Below are 19,812 nucleotides of genomic sequence, written 5' to 3'. Positions count from 1 at the left end.
ATGATTGTGCGTGCTGCTGGTCCACTAATAGTACTAACCTTTAACAGTTAATTTTACAAATTTTCATTAATTACTAGTTTCTATGTAACTGTTTTTATATTGTTTTACTTTCTTTTTGATTCAAGAAAATGTTTTTAATTTATTTATCTTATTTTATTTGATTCATTTTTTTAAAAAGTACCTTATCTTCACCATACCTGGTTGTCCAAATTAGGCATAATAATGTGTTAATTCCACGACTGTATATATCGGTTGATATCGGTATCGGTAATTAAAGAGTTGGACAATATCGGCATATCGGATATCGGCAAAAAGCCATTATCGGACATCCCTAATTATTATTATTGTTTTTGTTATTCATTCTTGAATGGCTTTTTTGTTGTTTTTTTGCAAAATTTGTTTGTTTTTGTTTTGTCTACATATTCAAAATAAACATGAAACAAAACAAAACAAAACAAAACAAAATGAATCCCATCTTTTTCCAGTTCTCGGGGTCCAATGGCGAAAGCATGAAGAAGATCTACGGAAGGTTCTGCAGCCGCCACAACGAAGCAGTCAACTTTTACAAAGACCTGCTAAACAAAGACAAGCGCTTTAAAGCCTGCATCAAAGTACGTCCTGCACATCTCGCAACACCCGTAGCGCCTTTTTTTTATTTATTTTTTTTAGTGATGACTTGGAAATGCTTGCACTGTACGTCTGACTATGCCTTGCCATGTTTCCACTTTTATAATCCCCACAGAAGAAGATGAGTAGCAGCATTGTGCGGCGGCTCGGCATCCCAGAATGCATCTTGCTGGTGACTCAGAGGATCACCAAGTACCCTGTGCTGATTCAGAGGATCCTGCAGCACACCAAAGGTACAAAAGTCTGCACAACAAGTCTGTGAAAAGTCGAGTTTGTGAGCGAGCGAGGACTTAAGCGGGTCTGCGTAATCAGGGTTTATAGACGCGATGACACACACAAACACCCCACAATAACTCAATCATTCCCACTGTCATCGTGGAAACCATATCACAAAGACGACCGCTATAAATCCTCAATATCTCAGCGTCCTCGTATCTGATTCCCCGGTATCTTCTTGTCGGCTTCTGTCTCGCTCTGCATGCGCCCGCTAATCCTGCCACGAAACCTCCCCGAGGTACTCGCTCCATTATTAACAAACACGCTCCAATTAGGCCCGAGGAAGTGTGCGGAGTTACAGCCACCGCTTGAGTTCAGCTAAGTGTCATTCAAGTGTAAAAAGAAGTGACGCCTCATTATAGTAGAGTAACTTGGGTAACAAGTGCAGATATATACGCTGCCGAGTGAGTTATTCACACAGACATATTTTTGTAAATGTTTATTTATGTAGCTTAATTGTTTCCAAACGGCACGGCAGTAAAACGGCTCATCAAACAAAACAGAAGTCATCGTCATGGACCCGCTAGCTGCAGAAGTTAGCTCTCCAATCAGCTTAACAGACTCAATAACTCCACAGTGACGTTTTGGTGGATTTACTGAGGAATTTGTGAAACTGAAACAATACAAAAATAATCCAGTCCATAGTGGATCTAACATAATAGTGAGAGTCCAGTCCATAGTGGATTTAACATAATAGTGAGAGTCCAGTCCATAGTGGATCTAACATAATAGTGAGAGTCCAGTCCATAGTTGATCTAACATAATAGTGAGAGTCCAGTCCATAGTGGATCTAACATAATATTGTGAGAGTCCAGTCCATAGTCGATCTAACATAATAGTGTGAGAGTCCTGTCCATAGTGGATCTAACATAATATTGTGAGAGTCCAGTCCATAGTGGATCTAACATAATATTGTGAGAGTCCAGTCCATAGTGGATCTAACATAATATTGTGAGAGTCCAGTCCATAGTCGATCTAACATAATAGTGAGAGTCCAGTCCATAGTGGATCTAGCATAATAGTGAGAGTCCAGTCCATAGTGGAACTAACATAATAGTGAGAGCACAGTCCATAGTGGATCTAGCATAATAGTGAGAGTCCAGTCCATAGTGGATCTAACATAATATTGTGAGAGTCCAGTCCATAGTGGATCTAAAATAATAGTGAGAGTCCAGTCCATAGTGGATCTAGCATAATAGTGAGAGTCCAGTCCATAGTGGATCTAACATAATAGTGTGAGAGTCCAGTCCATAGTGGATCTAACATAATATTGTGAGAGTCCAGTCCATAGTGGATCTAAAATAATAGTGAGAGTCCAGTCCATAGTGGATCTAACATAATAGTGTGAGAGTCCAGTCCATAGTGGATTTAACATAATAGTGAGAGTCCAGTCCATAGTGGATCTAGCATAATAGTGAGAGTCCAGTCCATAGTGGATCTAACATAATAGTGAGAGTCCAGTCTGTAGTGGATCTAACATAATAGTGAGAGTCCAGTCCATAGTGGATCTAACATAATAGTGTGAGAGTCCAGTCCATAGTGGATCTAACATAATATTGTGAGAGTCCAGTCCATAGTGGATCTAAAATAATAGTGAGAGTCCAGTCCATAGTGGATCTAACATAATAGTGTGAGAGTCCAGTCCATAGTGGATCTAGCATAATAGTGAGAGTCCGGTCCATAGTGGATCTAACATAATAGTGTGAGAGTCCAGTCCATAGTGGATCTAACATAATAGTGTGAGAGTCCAGTCCATAGTGGATCTAACATAATATTGTGAGAGTCCAGTCCATAGTGGATCTAACATAATAGTGTGAGAGTCCGGTCCATAGTGGATCTAACATAATAGTGTGAGAGTCCAGTCCATAGTGGATCTAACATAATAGTGAGAGTCCAGTCCATAGTGGATCTAACATAGTAGTGAGAGTCCAGTCCATAGTGGATCCAACATAATAGTGAGAGTCCAGTCCATAGTGGATCTAACATAATAGTGTGAGTACTGAAAATCAGTATTATCGAGAATTGGTACTGTATCGGTTCAAATGTGAAAGGTAGCCATGTTTTTTTGGTTTGTTTTGAACAAAATCGAAACGAGTCTGCCTCCTATTAGGAACAAGACAGACAATAGAGAACCACTGAAGGCGGGTGGCTGTAGGCAACCTCCTGAAGTAGTGTTTCATGTATTGCTGCATCCAGCAGTGTCATCCAGCTCTGCATTACCTTGAAAATATGCTCGTTGTTGGATTCTTGATGGACGGATGGAAGAGATGCATGAATTATAATATTTTTCATACTCCCCAAACGGTACGAGCACGACTTCTCTTTGCACCGCATTAAGATATGCCAAGTGGACCTTTCTCAAGCGGGGGAGCATCTTATGGTGAAAGGAACACGCCCGTATTTTGGGGGAAGAAGCGGCATAATTAGGAATAGACTGAAATGTCAATGAGAAGACTGCTGGAGACATAATGATCTTGGCCTTTCACTAGAGAAGGCAGACGCCATTTAAGGTTGCGCCATGTCTGTTAACCGCTGTGAATTAGTGTTGACTTGGAGAAATTAGTGTACCACCTCTGGAATGAGACACCGACCTTCTAAGGAGTTACAATGTTTGCCTTGAGAAACGGCAAAAATATTCAGATAAAAAGTATCTTAACAGTTCCACAGTCTTAATATGTGAAGTGTAAAAATAAGTTACACGCTTCAGCCGCAATGTACTGAGACTGCTCGGACCGAGTCATGGTATGTCGCAATAAGTCCCATTTGGGATTGGCGTTATGTTCCACCTTTTCGCCATACTCACTTTTTGGCAGACAACGAAGCAAAAGTCCTCTTAAAACGACCACTGAGCTGATTCGGGACCAGATTTGCCAAGGTCTCACGGTCAGCAGGGTTAGAGACATTTGCGGGGTTAGGGTTGAAGTTGGGGTTAGGGTTAGGGTTTGTAGGGTTAGAGGTTAGGGTTAGAGTTAGGGTTAGAGGTTAGGGTTAGAAGGTTAGAGAGAGGGTTAGAGTTGGGGTTAGGGTTAGGGGGTAGGGGGGTGTGCACTGTTAGGGTTAGGGGGAAAGGGGGTGTGCACTGTCCGTCTACAACCCGTCAAGGTGACGCCCACGCCAAACACAGAACCCCCCGAAGACCCTGAACGAAAAAACTCCAAGTTGGTGTTGAATGTTGTGTCAAACACATATGTAGAAACACTAATTAATTATGGGCACCACTGGTTAGGGTTAGGGTTAGGGGGTAGGGGAGTGTGCACTGTCCGTCTACAACCCGTCAAGGTGACGCCCACGCCAGACACAGAACCCCCCAAAGACCCTGAACAAAAAAACTCCAAGTCAGTGTTGAATGTTGTGTCAAACACATATGTGGAAACACTAATTAAGTACGGGCACCACTGGTTAGAGTTAGGGTTAGGGTTAGGGTTGGGGTTAGGGATAGGATTTGTAGGGTTAGAGTTAGGGTTAGGGTTGGGGTTAGGGATAGGATTTGTAGGGTTAGAGTTAGGGTTAGGGTTAGAGTTGGGGTTAGGGTTAGAAGGTTAGAGAGAGGGTTAGGGTTCGGGTTCAAGTTAGGGGTAGGGGAGTGTGCACTGTCCGTCTACAACCCTTCAAGGTGACGCCCACGCCAGACGCAGAACCCCCTGAAGACCCTGAACGAAAAAACTCCAAGTTGGTGTTGAATGTTGTGTCAAACACATATGTGGAAACACTAACTAATTATGGGCACCACTGGTTAGGGTTAGGGTTGGGGTTGGGTTTAGGGTTAGGGGGTAGGGGGGAGCACTGTCCGTCTACAACCCGTCAAGGTGACGCCCACGCCAGACGCAGAACCCCCCAAAGACTCTGAACAAAAAAACTCCAAGTCGGTGTTGAATGTTGTGTCAAACACATATGTGGAAACACTAATTAATTATGGGCACCACTGGTTAGAGTTAGGGTTAGGGTTGGGGTTAGGGATAGGATTTGTTGGGTTAGAGTTAGGTTTACAGTTAGGGTTAGGGTTAGGGATAGGATTTGTAGGGTTAGAATTGGGGTTAGGGTTAGAAGGTTAGAGAGAGGGTTATGGTTCAGGTTAGGGGTTAGGGTTAGGGTTAGGGGGGAGGGGGGGGGGCGCACTGTCCGTCTACAACCCGTCAAGGTGACGCCCACGCCAGACGCAGAACCCCCCGAAGACCCTGAACGAAAAAACTCCAAGTTGGTGTTGAATGTTGTGTCAAACACATATGTGGAAACACTAATTAATTACGGGCACCACTGGTTAGGGTTAGGGTTGGGGTTAGGGTTAGGGGGAGGGGGGGCGCACTGTCCGTCTACAACCCGTCAAGGTGACGCCCACGCCAGACGCAGAACCCCCCAAAGACTCTGAACAAAAAAACTCCAAGTCAGTGTTGAATGTTGTGTCAAACACATATGTGGAAACACCAATTAATTATGGGCACCACTGGTTAGAGTTAGGGTTAGGGTTAGGGTTAGGGATAGGATTTGTAGGGTTAGAGTTAGGGTTAGGGTTAGAGTTGGGGTTAGGGTTAGGGTTAGAAGGTTAGAGAGAGGGTTCGGGTTCAGGTTAGGGGTAGGGGAGTGTGCACTGTCCGTCTACTACCCTTCAAGGTGACGCCCACGCCAGACGCAGAATCCCCCGAAGACCCTGAACAAAAAAACTCCCAAGTCGGTGTTGAATGTTGTGTCAAACACATATGTGGAAACACTAATTAATTACGGGCACCACTGGTTAGGGTTAGGGTTGGGGTTAGGGTTAGGGGGAGGGGGGGCGCACTGTCCGTCTACAACCCGTCAAGGTGACGCCCACGCCAGACGCAGAACCCCCCAAAGACTCTGAACAAAAAAACTCCAAGTCAGTGTTGAATGTTGTGTCAAACACATATGTGGAAACACCAATTAATTATGGGCACCACTGGTTAGAGTTAGGGTTAGGGTTAGGGTTAGGGATAGGATTTGTAGGGTTAGAGTTAGGGTTAGGGTTAGAGTTGGGGTTAGGGTTAGGGTTAGAAGGTTAGAGAGAGGGTTCGGGTTCAGGTTAGGGGTAGGGGAGTGTGCACTGTCCGTCTACTACCCTTCAAGGTGACGCCCACGCCAGACGCAGAATCCCCCGAAGACCCTGAACAAAAAAACTCCCAAGTCGGTGTTGAATGTTGTGTCAAACACATATGTGGAAACACTAATTAAGTACGGGCACCACTGGTTAGAGTTAGGGTTAGGGTTAGGGATAGGATTTGTAGGGTTAGAGTTAGGGTTAGAGTTGGGGTTAGGGTTAGGGTTGGGGTTAGGGATAGGATTTGTAGGGTTAGAGTTAGGGTTAGAGTTGGGGTTAGGGTTAGGGTTAGAAGGTTAGAGTGAGGGTTCGGGTTAGGGGGAGGGGAGTGTGCACTGTCCGTCTACAACCCTTCAAGGTGACGCCCACGCCAGACGCAGAACCCCCCGAAGACCCTTAACAAAAAAACTCCAAGTTTGTGTTGAATGTTGTGTCAAACGCATATGTGGAAACACTAATTAATTACGGGCACGGCTGGTTAGGGTTAGGGTTGAGGTTAGGGATAAGGTTTGTAGGGTTAGGGTTAGAGTTAGAAGGTTAGAGAGAGGGTTAGGGTTCGGGTTCAGGTTAGGGGTAGGGGAGTGTGCACTGTCCGTCTACAACCCTTCAAGGTGACGCCCACGCCAGACGCAGAACCCCCCGAAGACCCTGAACAAAAAAACTCCAAGTCGGTGTTGAATGTTGTGTCAAACACATATGTGGAAACACTAATTAATTACGGGCACCACTGGTTAGAGTTAGAGTTAGGGTTGGGGTTAAGGATTGGATTTGTAGGGTTAGAGTTAGGGTTAGGGTTGGGGTTAGGGTTAGAAGGTTAGAGAGAGGGTTATGGTTCGTTTTCGGGTTAGAGAGAGGGGAGTTTTCACTGTCCGTCTACAACCCGTCAAGGTGACGCCCACGCCAGACGCAGAACCCCCCAAAGACCCTGAACAAAAAAACTCCAAGTCGGTGTTGAATGTTGTGTCAAACACATATGTGGAAACACTAATTAATTATGGGCACCACTGGTTAGGGTTAGGGTTAGGGTTGGGGTTAGGGATAGGATTTGTAGGGTTAGAGTTAGGGTTAGGGTTGGGGTTGGGGTTAGGGATAGGATTTGTAGAGTTAGGGTTAGGGTTGGGGTTGGGTTTAGGGTTAGAAGGTTAGAGAGAGGGTTAGGGTTCGGGTTCAGGTTAGGGGTAGGGGAGTGTGCACTGTCCGTCTACAACCCGTCAAGGTGACATCCACGCCAGACGCAGAACCCCCCGAAGACCCTGAACGAAAAAACTCCAAGTCGGTGTTGAATGTTGTGTCAAACACATATGTGGAAACACTAATTAATTATGGGCACCACTGGTTAGAGTTAGGGTTAGGGTTAGGGTCGGGGTTAGGGATAGGATTTGTAGGGTTAGAGTTAGGGTTAGGGTTGGGGTTAGGGATAGTATTTGTAGGGTTAGAGTTAGAGTTGGTGTTAGGGTTAGAAGGTTAGAGAGAGGGTTAGGGTTCAGGTTAGGGGTAGGGGAGTGTGCACTGTCTGTCTACAACCCTTCAAGGTGACGCCCACGCCAGACACAGAACCCCCCGAAGACCCTGAACGAAAAAAATCCAAGTCCGTGTTGAATGTTGTGTCAAACACATATGTGGAAACACTAATTAATTACGGGCACAGGTGGTTAGGATTGGGATTGGGGTTAGGGTTAGGGTTAGGGTTTGTAGGGTTAGGGTTAGAAGGTTAGAGAGAGGGTTCGGGTTCGGGTTAGGAGGAGGGGAGTGTGCACTGTCTGTCTACAACCCTTCAAGGTGACGCCCACGCCAGACGCAGAACCCCCCGAAGACTCTGAACGAAAAAACTCCAAGTTGGTGTTGAATGTTGTGTCAAACACATATGTGGAAACACTAATTAATTATGGGCACCACTGGTTAGAGTTAGGGTTAGGGTTAGGGATAGGATTTGTAGGGTTAGAGTTGGGGTTAGTATTAGGGTTGGGGTTAGGGATAGGATTTGTAGGGTTAGAGTTAGGGTTAGGGTTAGGGTTAGAGTTGGGGTTAGGGTTAGGGTTAGAAGGTTAGAGAGAGGGTTCGGGTTAGGGGGAGGGGAGTGTGCACTGTCCGTCTACAACCCTTCAAGGTGACGCCCACGCCAGACGCAGAGCCCCCCGAAGACCCTGAACAAAAAAACTCCAAGTCGGTGTTGAATGTTGTGTCAAACACATAGGTGGAAACACTAATTAATTACGGGCACGGCTGGTTAGGGTTAGGGTTGGGGTTAGGGATAAGGTTTGTAGGGTTAGAGATTGGGGTTAAGGTTAGGGTTAGAAGGTTAGAGAGAGGGTTAGGGTTCAGGTTAGGGGTAGGGGAGTGTGCACTGTCCGTCTACAACCCTTCAAGGTGACGCCCACGCCAGACGCAGAACCCCCCGAAGACCCTGAACGAAAAAACTCCAAGTCGGTGTTGAATGTTGTGTCAAACACATATGTGGAAACACTAATTAATTATGGGCACCACTGGTTAGAGTTAGGGTTAGGGTTAGGGTTGGGGTTAGGGATAGGATTTGTAGGGTTAGAGTTAGGGTTAGGGTTAGGGATAGGATTTGTAGGGTTAGAGTTAGGGTTAGGGTTAGAGTTGGGGTTAGGGTTAGAAGGTTAGAGAGAGGGTTAGGGTTCAGGTTAGGGGTAGGGGAGTGTGCACTGTCCGTCTACAACCCTTCAAAGTGACGCCCATGCCAGACGCAGAACCCCCCGAAGACCCTGAACAAAAAAACTCCAAGTCGGTGTTGAATGTTGTGTCAAACACATATGTGGAAACACCAATTAATTACGGGCACCACTGGTTAGAGTTGGGGTTAGGGTTAGGGTTTGAAGGTTAGAGAGAGGGTTCGGGTTTGGGTTAGGAGGAGGGGAGTGTGCACTGTCCGTCTACAACCCTTCAAGGTGACGCCCACGCCAGACGCAGAACCCCCCGAAGACCCTGAACGAAAAAACTCCAAGTCGGTGTTGAATGTTGTGTCAAACACATATGTGGAAACACTAATTAATTATGGGCACCACTGGTTAGAGTTAGGGTTAGGGTTAGGGTTGGGGTTAGGGATAGGATTTGTAGGGTTAGAGTTAGGGTTAGGGTTAGGGATAGGATTTGTAGGGTTAGAGTTAGGGTTAGGGTTTGAGTTGGGGTTAGGGTTAGAAGGTTAGAGAGAGGGTTAGGGTTCAGGTTAGGGGTAGGGGAGTGTGCACTGTCCGTCTACAACCCTTCAAGGTGACGCCCACGCCAGACGCAGAACCCCCCGAAGACCCTGAACAAAAAAACTCCAAGTCGGTGTTGAATGTTGTGTCAAACACATATGTGGAAACACCAATTAATTACGGGCACCACTGGTTAGAGTTGGGGTTAGGGTTAGGGTTTGAAGGTTAGAGAGAGGGTTCGGGTTTGGGTTAGGAGGAGGGGAGTGTGCACTGTCCGTCTACAACCCTTCAAGGTGATGCCCACGCCTGACGCAGAACCCCCCGAAGACCCTGAACGAAAAAACTCCAAGTCGGTGTTGAATGTTGTGTCAAACACATATGTGGAAACACTAATTACGGGCATGGCTGGTTAGGGTTAGGGTTGGTGTTAGGGATAAGGTTTGTAGGGTTAGAGTTGGGGTTAGGGTTAGGGTTAGAAGGATAGAGAGAGGGTTAGGGTTCGGGTTCAGGTTAGGGGTAGGGGAGTGTGCACTGTCCGTCTACAACCCTTCAAGGTGACGCCCACGCCAGACGCAGAACCCCCCGAAGACCCTGAACAAAAAAACTCCAAGTCGGTGTTGAATGTTGTGTCAAACACATATGTGGAAACACCAATTAATTACGGGCACCACTGGTTAGAGTTAGGGTTAGGGTTAGGGTTGGGGTTAGGGATAGGATTTGTAGGGTTAGGGTTAGGGTTGGGGTTAGGGATAAGATTTGTAGGGTTAGAGGTTAGGGTTAGAGTTTAGGTTAGAGAGAGGGTTAGGATTAGGGTTGGGGTTGAGGTCAGGGTTAGGGTTAAGGGGATGTGCACTGTCTGTCTACAACCCGTGAAGGTGACGCCCACGCCAGACGCAGAACCCCCCGAAGACTCTGAACGAAAAAACTCCAAGTTGGTGTTGAATGTTGTGTCAAACACATATGTGGAAACACTAATTAATTACGGGTACCACTGGTTAGGGTTGGGGTTGGGGTTAGGGATAGGGTTTGTAGGGTTAGAGGTTAGAGGTTAGGGTTAGAAGGTTAAAGAGGGGGTTAGAGTTGGGGTTAGGGTTAGGGGGGGGGTGCACTGTTCGTCTACAACCCTTCAAGGTGACGCCCACGCCAGACGCAGAACCCCCTGAAGACCCTGAACGAAAAAACTCCAAGTCAGTGTTGAATGTTGTGTCAAACACATATGTGGGGCACCACTGGTTAGGGTTAGGGTTAGGCTTGGGGTTAGGGTTAGGGTTAGAAGGTTAGAGAGAGGGTTAGAGTTGGGGTTAGGGTTAGAGTTAGAGGTTTGAACATTAATAAATACATAAAAAATTACATCAAATTGAACAAAATAATATACACACATAACATAAATATGTATGTAGTAAATCCTTCAAATACCTCAAATTAAATGTGTATCTTTTATCGTTATATTTTATTGACTTGTTTTTCCTTATTTTGGTGATTTTAATTATTTCTTTTTTATTTTATTTTTAATTATTTTGTCTATTGGTATTTCAAATGGTTAGGGTTAGAGGTTAGAAGGTTAGGGTTAGAGTTAGGTTTAGGGTTATGGTTAGAGTTAGAGGTTTAAACATTAATAAACACATAAAAATGACATCAAATTGAACAAAATAATATACACACATTACATAAAGAAATGAATATGTAGAGAGTTAATGCTTCAAATACATACAATTAAATGTGTATCGTTTATCGTTATATTTTATTGATTTGTTTCTCCTTATTTTGGTGGTTTTAATCATTTATTTTTTAGTTTATTTTTACTTGTTTTATCTGTCGGTATTTCAAATGCTTACAGCTGAAGTAGTTTTTCTTTGTTTTATGTGCAGCTCTCTGGAAACAGCTTGTGTCTTAACAGTGCTACATAAATGAAGTGGATTTGGAGTCAATTAAAAGTGACATTTGGAAAAGCTTAACCTCCGTTTTTCCCCCGCGCAGAGGGCGACGAGGACTACGAGGACCTGACGGAGGCGGTGCGACTGGTCAAGCGGGTGATCGCCGCCGTGGACGCCAGGGTGAACGAGCACGACAAGCGGCGCCGCCTGAAGGACTTCCACGCCCGCACCGACGGCAAGTCCATCATGATGATGAAGAGCGGCCAGATCTTCGCCCGCGAGGACCTCCTGAGGAGGCGGCTGATCCACGACGGCGCTCTGCAGCTGAAGAGCATCCAGGGCCGACAGAAAGGTGGCGCCCTCTTTCCCGACGACGCGGAAAAAAATCAAGCAAAGCGACGACGCGTCAACAAGTTTTTTTCCCCTCTCTGCAGACGTTCACGCCTTGCTCCTGTCGGACGTGGTCGTCTTCCTGCAAGAGAAGGACCAGAAATACGTCTTCGCCATGCTGGTACGTAGATGTTTACCTTGCTTCGTCGAAGCATGTTGCTTTTGTAGCTGTTTCAGCAGATTTGAATTGCTGTTTTGGGCAGTAGATAGGAGCTTTGATCCAAGACACAACTTACATTTAACTAAAATGTTCTTTTCTGGGCAGGACATTATAAAAAAAAATAAAAAAAATAAAAAATAAAATAAAATAAAAAATAAATAAAATAAAATAAATTAAAAAAAATAAAATAAAAATTTAAAAAAAATAAATAAATAAAATGTTCTTTTCTTTGTGCTCGACAAAAAGAAAAGTAGTGAGAATATCTCCATGTTAAGAAACTCGAGTCCGGCTACGCCATGATGTCTTGTTGTTAGTAAACACAGACACAACCCCCCCCACACACACACACACACACACACACACACAGCGCGCCTCTTTTCTTCCTTGTGACACAGGAAGAATCAGAAGGACGACACCGCAGCGCTCCGATAAAACACACTCAGATTTTCTCACTTTCTAGCCGATACTATATAAAAAATAACGTAAAAATAATGCAGTAACGCATCATGTAGTAACGGTAACTGCTTTACTGAATACAAAAAAAGTGAGAATATCTCCATGTTAAGAAACTCGAGTCCGGCTACGCCAGGGGTGGGCAATTAATTTTTACCGGGGGCCGCATGAGCTACCCGAGCACTGCTGGAGGGCCACATCGACAATATTTCAATTAAATTTTGCTCAATATTATTTTTGATATATACCGTAAGATAAATAATAATAATAATAATAATAATAATAATTAATAATAATATTAATACTTCAACATAGTGTGTGTAACAGCATTCCATGACTTATATAAATAAATTAACATTAATAATAAATGACAGTAAAATAAGCACACGTATGACTGAGGAGTCATAGTGTAACTTTGTGTGATGTTTGAGTTGTCCGACTTTTTGTGTGGCCATAAACGCAGCAGTGGTTTAGTGCTATGCGTGTTGGTGACAGATGACAAGTTGGTTTTGGCCTGGTTTGTACGGCAGAAAATGACTAGTTTTTCCAGATAGAAGTGTTTTACTCATGTTTTTGGTGTGGTTATGTCCGAATATACACAGTTTTGTTCAATAAAGTGATCGATATAATTCCTGTCCTCGAAGCATCTCGATAGACGTTACAATAATTGAACGGTGTTGTAAACGGTGTTGACGAACACCGTTAGGGCCGCTTGTTGTCACTGTCACTCAAAGTTGCATTGCAAAATTCCATAGAATAAATATGTTTATTTTGTTTATAATTCAGATGGGATTTGATTTGGTGCGCGGCATATACTTGCTGCGCGCAGCGGACGCTTGAGCAGTGCGCAATTGCGCAGGCACGCACCTTAGAGGGAACGTTGCTTGGCAGTTCATGTCTTGTTGAAAACACGGCATTCCTCATCAACTTTTCTCTTTTTAGCGTCTCGGGTGTAAACCGTGCATCACTTGTCGCTGCATGTGCACCTTCACTCGCAGGTTACACACGGACACACGCCCATAAATAATACTTTTCAAAATAAAAGCAGCACAGTTGTATTGCGCGCAGGACATAGATGTTTTTTCAACTTTATTTTGTAATTGCAGTTGTTCACATTCACTCACAATCACGCATACGTCCACACGGAAGTAATACAAATAACGATTTTCAAAACAAAAGCAGCACCGTTGTATTGCACACTCGACATAGATACTTTTTAAAATGTATTTTGTAATTTATAATTGGCCTCACGCGGGCCGGACAGGGACGCACAAAGGGCCGGATGCGGCCCGCGGGCCGCAGAATGCCCAGGTCTGGGCTACGCCATGATGTCTTGTTGTTAGTAAACACAGACACAACCCCCCCCCCCCCCCCACACACACACACACACACACACACACACACACACACACACACACAGCGCGCCTCTTTTCTTCCTTGTGACACAGGAAGAATCAGAAGGACGACACCGCAGCGCTCCGATAAAACACACTCAGATCTTCTCACTTTCTAGCCCATACTATATAAAAAAATCACGTAAAAATAACGCAGTAACGCATCATGTAGTAACGGTAGCTGCGTTACTGAATACAAAAAATAACGCGTTAGACTACTCGTTATCCGCCGAAAATAACACTGATTATGACCGTTACTACATTATAGTGTGCATATAAAAACCTTGATGGAGGTTTTTTTCAGAGCGCTTAATAGGCGGGATCTCATCGTTAGCTGACTTTTGCTAGTGTTTATTTACGATTTAGAATGCATTAAAGGAGAAAAACGTATGTGTTCTTGTCTTACATAAAGATTGTGAATGATAAGACATTTAAAAAAAAAAAGTGCAGTGCGCCTTTAATGTTGCCTACATTATGGATGATAATATTAAACATTTTCTTTTCTTCTCTCCATCCATCCCTCACCTCACTTCCCTGGTACTCCCCTGCTCACATTTCATGCCGGCCTTCATTTTTCCTCTCCCACTCGCTGCTCCATCAACCGCCCTATTTCCTGCCTCATCATCATCATCATCATCCCCCTTGTCTGTCATTTGTCTTCCTTTCCTCCTCCCACCGCCGTCTCCTGCACCTCGCCCTCGTTCCGTCCCATCACCCCCCCCCCCTCCCCACAGGACCAGCGCTCCACCGTGCTCTCGCTGCAGAAGCTGATCGTGCGCGAGGTCGCCAACGAAGAGCGCGGCCTTTTCCTCATCACGGCCGGCACCGAGAAGCCCGAGATGATGGAGGTGCTGGCCAGCTCCAAGGAGGAGCGCAACACGTGGATGCAGCTCATCCAGGACGCCATGCAGTCCATGTGAGTAGACTTCTTTGCCTCACTCAGGGCGTACCCACACCGGGGTACCGCCTTTGGACCCTCTTTACGCCCAAAGTAGTGGGGCAAGGCATGCACGCTAAATACTAAAGACAGTAACAAAGTCAAGCATACGATTCAATACTACTCAGTAGGGATGGGTAGCGTTCACATTTGAACCGATACGGTACCTGGGGATCGATACTGGTACCATATTACAGTACTTTTGTATTCATTGTTTTTTGGTTGTAAGTCCAAGACGTTGGATGGCAGTAGGGTTTTGTTTATGGTGGTTTTTTGTTGCGCCCCAAAAAGTGTTAACACTGTAAGTATTGTACTTTTTACGCACCAGCTGTTTGGTTGCGTTCATCTTAGTTGTAGTTTTCATTCACAAATTTGCAGGTGTTGAAATCGCCATGTAAAATCGCTAATGCTAATATGTAGCATGTCATTAGCAAAGCCAATGTATGTTAGCATCAAGCTAGCACATTTTTGGAAAAGTGGAGCCGAAATTTATGTTGGTTTTTGAGTTAATTTCTTTGTTTGCACTGAAAATTGCAACATTATCATTTATGGCGGTTTTTGTTGTTGTTGTTGTTGTTGCGCCCTAAAACGTGTTAATACTGCAAGTATTTTTTTTTTTTAAGTGGAGCCTAACTTTACTTATGTTAGTTTTTGAGTCAATTTCTTTGTTTGCATTGAAAATTGCAACATTATCATTTATGGCGGGTTTTTGTTGTTGTTGTTGTTGTTGCGCCCTAAAACGTGTTAATACTGCAAGTATTGTACTTATTACGCACCAGCTGTTTGATTGCAATGTGCATCTTAGTTGTAGTTTTCATTCACAAATTTGCAGGTGTTGAAATCGCCACGTAAAACCGCTAATGCTAATCTTTAGCATGTCATTAGCAAAGCCAATGTATATTAGCATCAAGCTAGCGCATTCTTTAAAAAGTGGAGCCTTATTTTTCTTACGTTGGAGGGTTTGTTGAGTAAATTATGTTGTTGGCATCGAAAATTGGTTGTTTTTGTTGTTTTTGTTGTTGTTGCGCCCTAAAATGTGGTAATACTGTAAGTATTTTACTTCTTACGCACCAGCTGTTTGATTGAATGTGCATCTTAATTGTAGTTTTCATTCACACATTTGCAGGTGTTGAAATCGCCATGTAAAATCGCTAATGCTAATCTGTAGCATGTCATTAGCAAAGCTAATGTATGTTAGCATCAAGCTAGCTCATATCTGGAAAAAGCGGAGCCTAATTTTACTTACGTTGGAGCGTTTTTTGAGTAAATGATTGTGTTGGCGTTGAAAATTGCAACGTTCAGGGGTAGTTTGGCGGAGTCTGCTCTCGGTGCTGCTGGAGTGATGGCCAAATGCCGAAGTGCGGCAACTGGGCGTGACGTCACGCGAAATCCGTGAACCAAAACATGGCACGGTTGCATTTTATGTGAACGGGTGCCCAGTAAGACCGGCGGGATTCGATGTGTGCCCAAAAATGAGTGGATTCGGTCCCCATCCCTACTACCCGACTTTATGGCTGAAAAGTGAATAATAAAATACAAATAAAGTGCAGAAAAATAATAATAAAAAGAAGAAAGTATGTTTAGCATACAAAGCAGACACACTCACACATAAATGGTGCTACTAGACTCTCCCAAAACCACATCACATCCACAACATTTACACATAAATGTCATTTCCACCCAAAAAAAAACATCATTTATTACACTGACCTTCAAAATAAAAGCTCAAAACCACACACACCAAAAAAAAAAAAAAAAAACCCAGTCATGCCTTCCGCTGTTAGTTCCAGCCCAGTGATTGGAACTGTGTGTCAAATTAAAAAAAAATGAATCCAGGCAGCTTTAAATGAGCCAACAAAATATTGTAATTTAATTTCCAGGAGCATCTGCAATGCAAGCAGCATTTTATTTACATGACAACATTTGTCTTGTGTCCAGCTGAACTTCTCCCAATGAATCATTTAGTGCTGCCATAATTGTTTGCAGCACTTTTTAAGGCTGGGAATATATGAATACTCCATGAGCAATAAACCCTCAATATAAATGATTATTTTTTTTATACATAAATCATTTTCAAGTGAATGAAAATCTCTTCAGGATTTTGTGCTAATTGTTTTGAAATATCATGTGTAAAAATGCAGATTAGTCCGTCGTCCGTATTAGTGTCGTCAAAACATTCATTGCAGCGCAGAGTGACTTTAAAATCCCCCGCAATGCATTGTGGGAAGTTTTGTCCGAGTAGTTTTACCGTCAGCTGTCACTCTCAGCTTATTAAAGGAGGGAGAGGCTCACGTTAATGTGAATAAATGTTGACAAAATAAAAGATGTTTAAGATTAGAGATGGCCGATATATGCGTTAAAATGTAATATCGGAAATTATCGGTATCGTTTTTTTTTTATTATCGGTATCGTTTTGTTTTTTTTTCTGGCCATTTTGAGTGTTTATTTGACCCCACAAATGTGATGCTCCAGAAACTCAACGTGCTCAAAGGAAGGTCCGTTTTGTAGCTTCTGTAACGAGCTCAACTGTTTTCAGATGTGTGAACATGATTGCACAAGGGTTTTCTAATCATCAATTAGCCTCCTGAGCCAATGAGCAAACACTTTGTACCATTAGAACACTGGAGTGATAGTTGCTGGAAATGGGCTATGTAGATATTGCACCAAAAACCAGACATTTTGCAGCTAGAATAGTCATTTACCACATTAGCAATGTATAGAGTGTATTTCTTTCAAGTTAAGACTAGTTTAAAGTTATCTTCATTGAAAAGTACAGTGCTTTTCCTTCAAAAATAAGGACATTTCAATGTGACCCCAAACTTTTGAACGGTAGTGTATGTATATATGTACATACTTATATATGTATATGTATTTACATAACATAACATTTTTATATACTATTATTATTATTATTAAACATACAGTAAGTAATAAGAGGGGTGGGAGTACCTAAGTTTTTACTTCTTCTCACTCCTTTTCCGATATGTTTACATTAATATTTATTTTCATTTCTTGTTTCTTTTTGCTTTTTATTATTACTATTACTATTATTATTATTATTAGAGATGTCCGATAATATCGGTCTGCCGATATTATCGGCCAATAAATGCGTTAAAATGTAATATCGGAAATTATCGGTATCGTTTTTTTAATTATCTGTATCATAATTGTATTTTTATTTTTTTTATTTTTTTTATTTTTTTAAATTAAATCCACATAAAAAACACAAGATACACTTACAATTAGTGCACCAACCCAAAAAACCTCCCTCCCCCATTTACACTCATTCACACAAAAGGGTTGTTTCTTTCTGTTATTAATATTCTGGTTCCTACATTATATATCAATATATATCAATACAGTCTGCAAGGGATACAGTCCGTAAGCACACATGATTGTGCGTGCTGCTGCTCCACTAATAGTACTAACCTTTAACAGTTAATTTTACAAATTTTCATTAATTACTAGTTTCTATGTAACGTATGTTTTACTTTCTTTTTTATTCAAGAAAATGTTTTTAATTTATTTATCTTATTTTATTTGATTCATTTTTTAAAAAAGTACCTTATCTTCACCATACCTGGTTGTCCAAATTAGGCATAATAATGTGTTAATTCCACGACTGTATATATCGGTTGATATCGGTATCGGTTGATATCAGTATCGGTAATTAAAGAGTTGGACAATATCGGCATATCGGATATCGGCAAAAAGCCATTATCGGACATCCCTAATTATTATTATTGTTTTTGTTATTCATTCTTGAATGGCTTTTTTGTTGTTTTTTTGCAAAATGTGTTTGTTTTTGTTTTGTCTACTTATTCAAAATAAACATGAAACAAAACAAAACAAAAAAAAATTAATCCAATCTTTTTCCAGTTCTCGGGGTCCAATGGCAGTTCATTTTACTCATTTTCATTCATTGCTAGTTTCTATGTAACTGTTTTTATATTGTTGTACTTTCTTTTTTATTCAAGAAAATGTTTTTAATTAATCTATCTTATTTTACAATTTTTTTTAAAAAGTACCTTATCTTCACCGTACCTGGTTGTCCAAATTAGGCATAATAATGTGGTAATTCCACGACTGCATGTATCGGTTGATATCGGTATCGGTAATTAAAGAGTTGGACAATATCGGAATATCGGCAAAAAGCCATTATCGGACATCCCTATTTAAGATGTTTCATAGACCGGGGAAATGCATTTACTGTATTTTCCCTTCTTTCTTCACTAATGTGCTCATGCAAAATGAAACATCATTATTACACTGTCATGAAGATTAAATAATGATTAACACAAATTAATCTACAGTGATTTGATTAAAATGTCCATTGTTTACAACCCTAAACATTTTAATTTAAATTAGTGCTGTCAAGCAATTAAAAATGAACAATTTATTATGATCAGTAGTTAATTACCATATTGTACAGACTATAAGGCGCACTTAAAATCCCTTTTTTTTCTAAAAACTCGACAGTGCGCCTTATAAGTGTAGAATAATTCTGGTTTTGTCGATACCAACAATTATTTGTTATATTCGGTATATACTTGTTTTAAATTTAGCAATAATTACCATATTTTCCAAACTATAAGGCGCACTTAAAATCCCCTTTTTTTCCCCCTCAAAAATCGACAGTGCGCCTTATAACATGGTGCGACTAATGTACGGAATAATCCTGGTTTTGCTTACCGACCTCAAAGCAAGTTCATTTCATAGATAGATAGATAGTACTTTATTGATTCCTTCAGGAGAGTTCCCTCAGGAAAATATAGGTGTAATGATAAGTGTGACCAGTAGATGGCAGTCAAACATAAGAGATATGTGTAGACTGCACTAGAAACGGGGCTTTCCAGGAATTCTGGAAAATCCTGGAGTTTTTTTTAACTTGGAAAAATGGTAGTTTGAATGTCCAGGATGGTGGACTGTGTTGAAGGTGGAATGGTTTGAATCGGTTGAAAAATGTGGGAATGGGGGAAGTTTGAAAAATGGCCAATTCATTTTGAATAAGGAAAAATGTCCCGGAAAACCTGGAACTCTGGGAAATCTGGGAATTTGTCAAGGGAAAGCCCGCGATTCCCAAATGGACTGAACAGTTTTAATTGAGCAATTCCTGGAATTGTTTTAGTTCCTTAATCAACTTGTTTTTTTTCCCTGAATATGAGCAGTGTTTCCACAGTGGAAGGGTTGATTGAAATGGGTTGAAAAATGTGAAAGGAGTAGTCGAATTTAAGGGTGGCAATAGATTACCAAAAAACGGGAATTCCTGGAAATGTGTTGAATGTGGAAAAATGGTAGTAAGAATTTCCAGGATGAGTTGAATGCGAAGGTGGAATGGTTTGAATGGGTTGAAGAATGTGGAAATTTGAAAAATGGGGAAAATGCAAAAAAAAAAAAAAAGGAATTATGGGAAATCCTGAAATTTGTTTTGTATTGTTGAAGTAGAGCACAGAATTCCTGAACAGGCTGAATATTTTGAAGTTGGAACAGTTT

The 19,812-nt window shown here is 42.1% G+C and overlaps 1 protein-coding gene across 4 annotated transcripts in view; it reads left to right on the top strand.

Moving 5' to 3' along the window:
- The window catches only part of LOC133665454 (A-kinase anchor protein 13-like), a 364,315-nt gene that overhangs the window by 317,698 nt on the left and 26,805 nt on the right, over positions 1–19,812 (top strand). For all 4 annotated transcript variants that reach the window (XM_062070780.1, XM_062070772.1, XM_062070757.1 and 1 more), the window contains exons 24-28: positions 486–611; positions 743–860; positions 11,089–11,337; positions 11,420–11,496; positions 14,117–14,298. In XM_062070780.1, coding sequence (XP_061926764.1) covers positions 486–611; positions 743–860; positions 11,089–11,337; positions 11,420–11,496; positions 14,117–14,298 — 752 coding nt within the window. The remainder of the gene's footprint in view (positions 1–485; positions 612–742; positions 861–11,088; positions 11,338–11,419; positions 11,497–14,116; positions 14,299–19,812) is intronic.

This window comes from Entelurus aequoreus, linkage group LG02 (genome assembly GCF_033978785.1).
Source record: "Entelurus aequoreus isolate RoL-2023_Sb linkage group LG02, RoL_Eaeq_v1.1, whole genome shotgun sequence".
Taxonomy (NCBI): Eukaryota; Metazoa; Chordata; class Actinopteri; order Syngnathiformes; family Syngnathidae; genus Entelurus; species Entelurus aequoreus.
The sequence above is the reverse complement of the archived record's forward strand: the minus strand, read 5'-3'. Positions and strand labels throughout refer to the sequence as shown.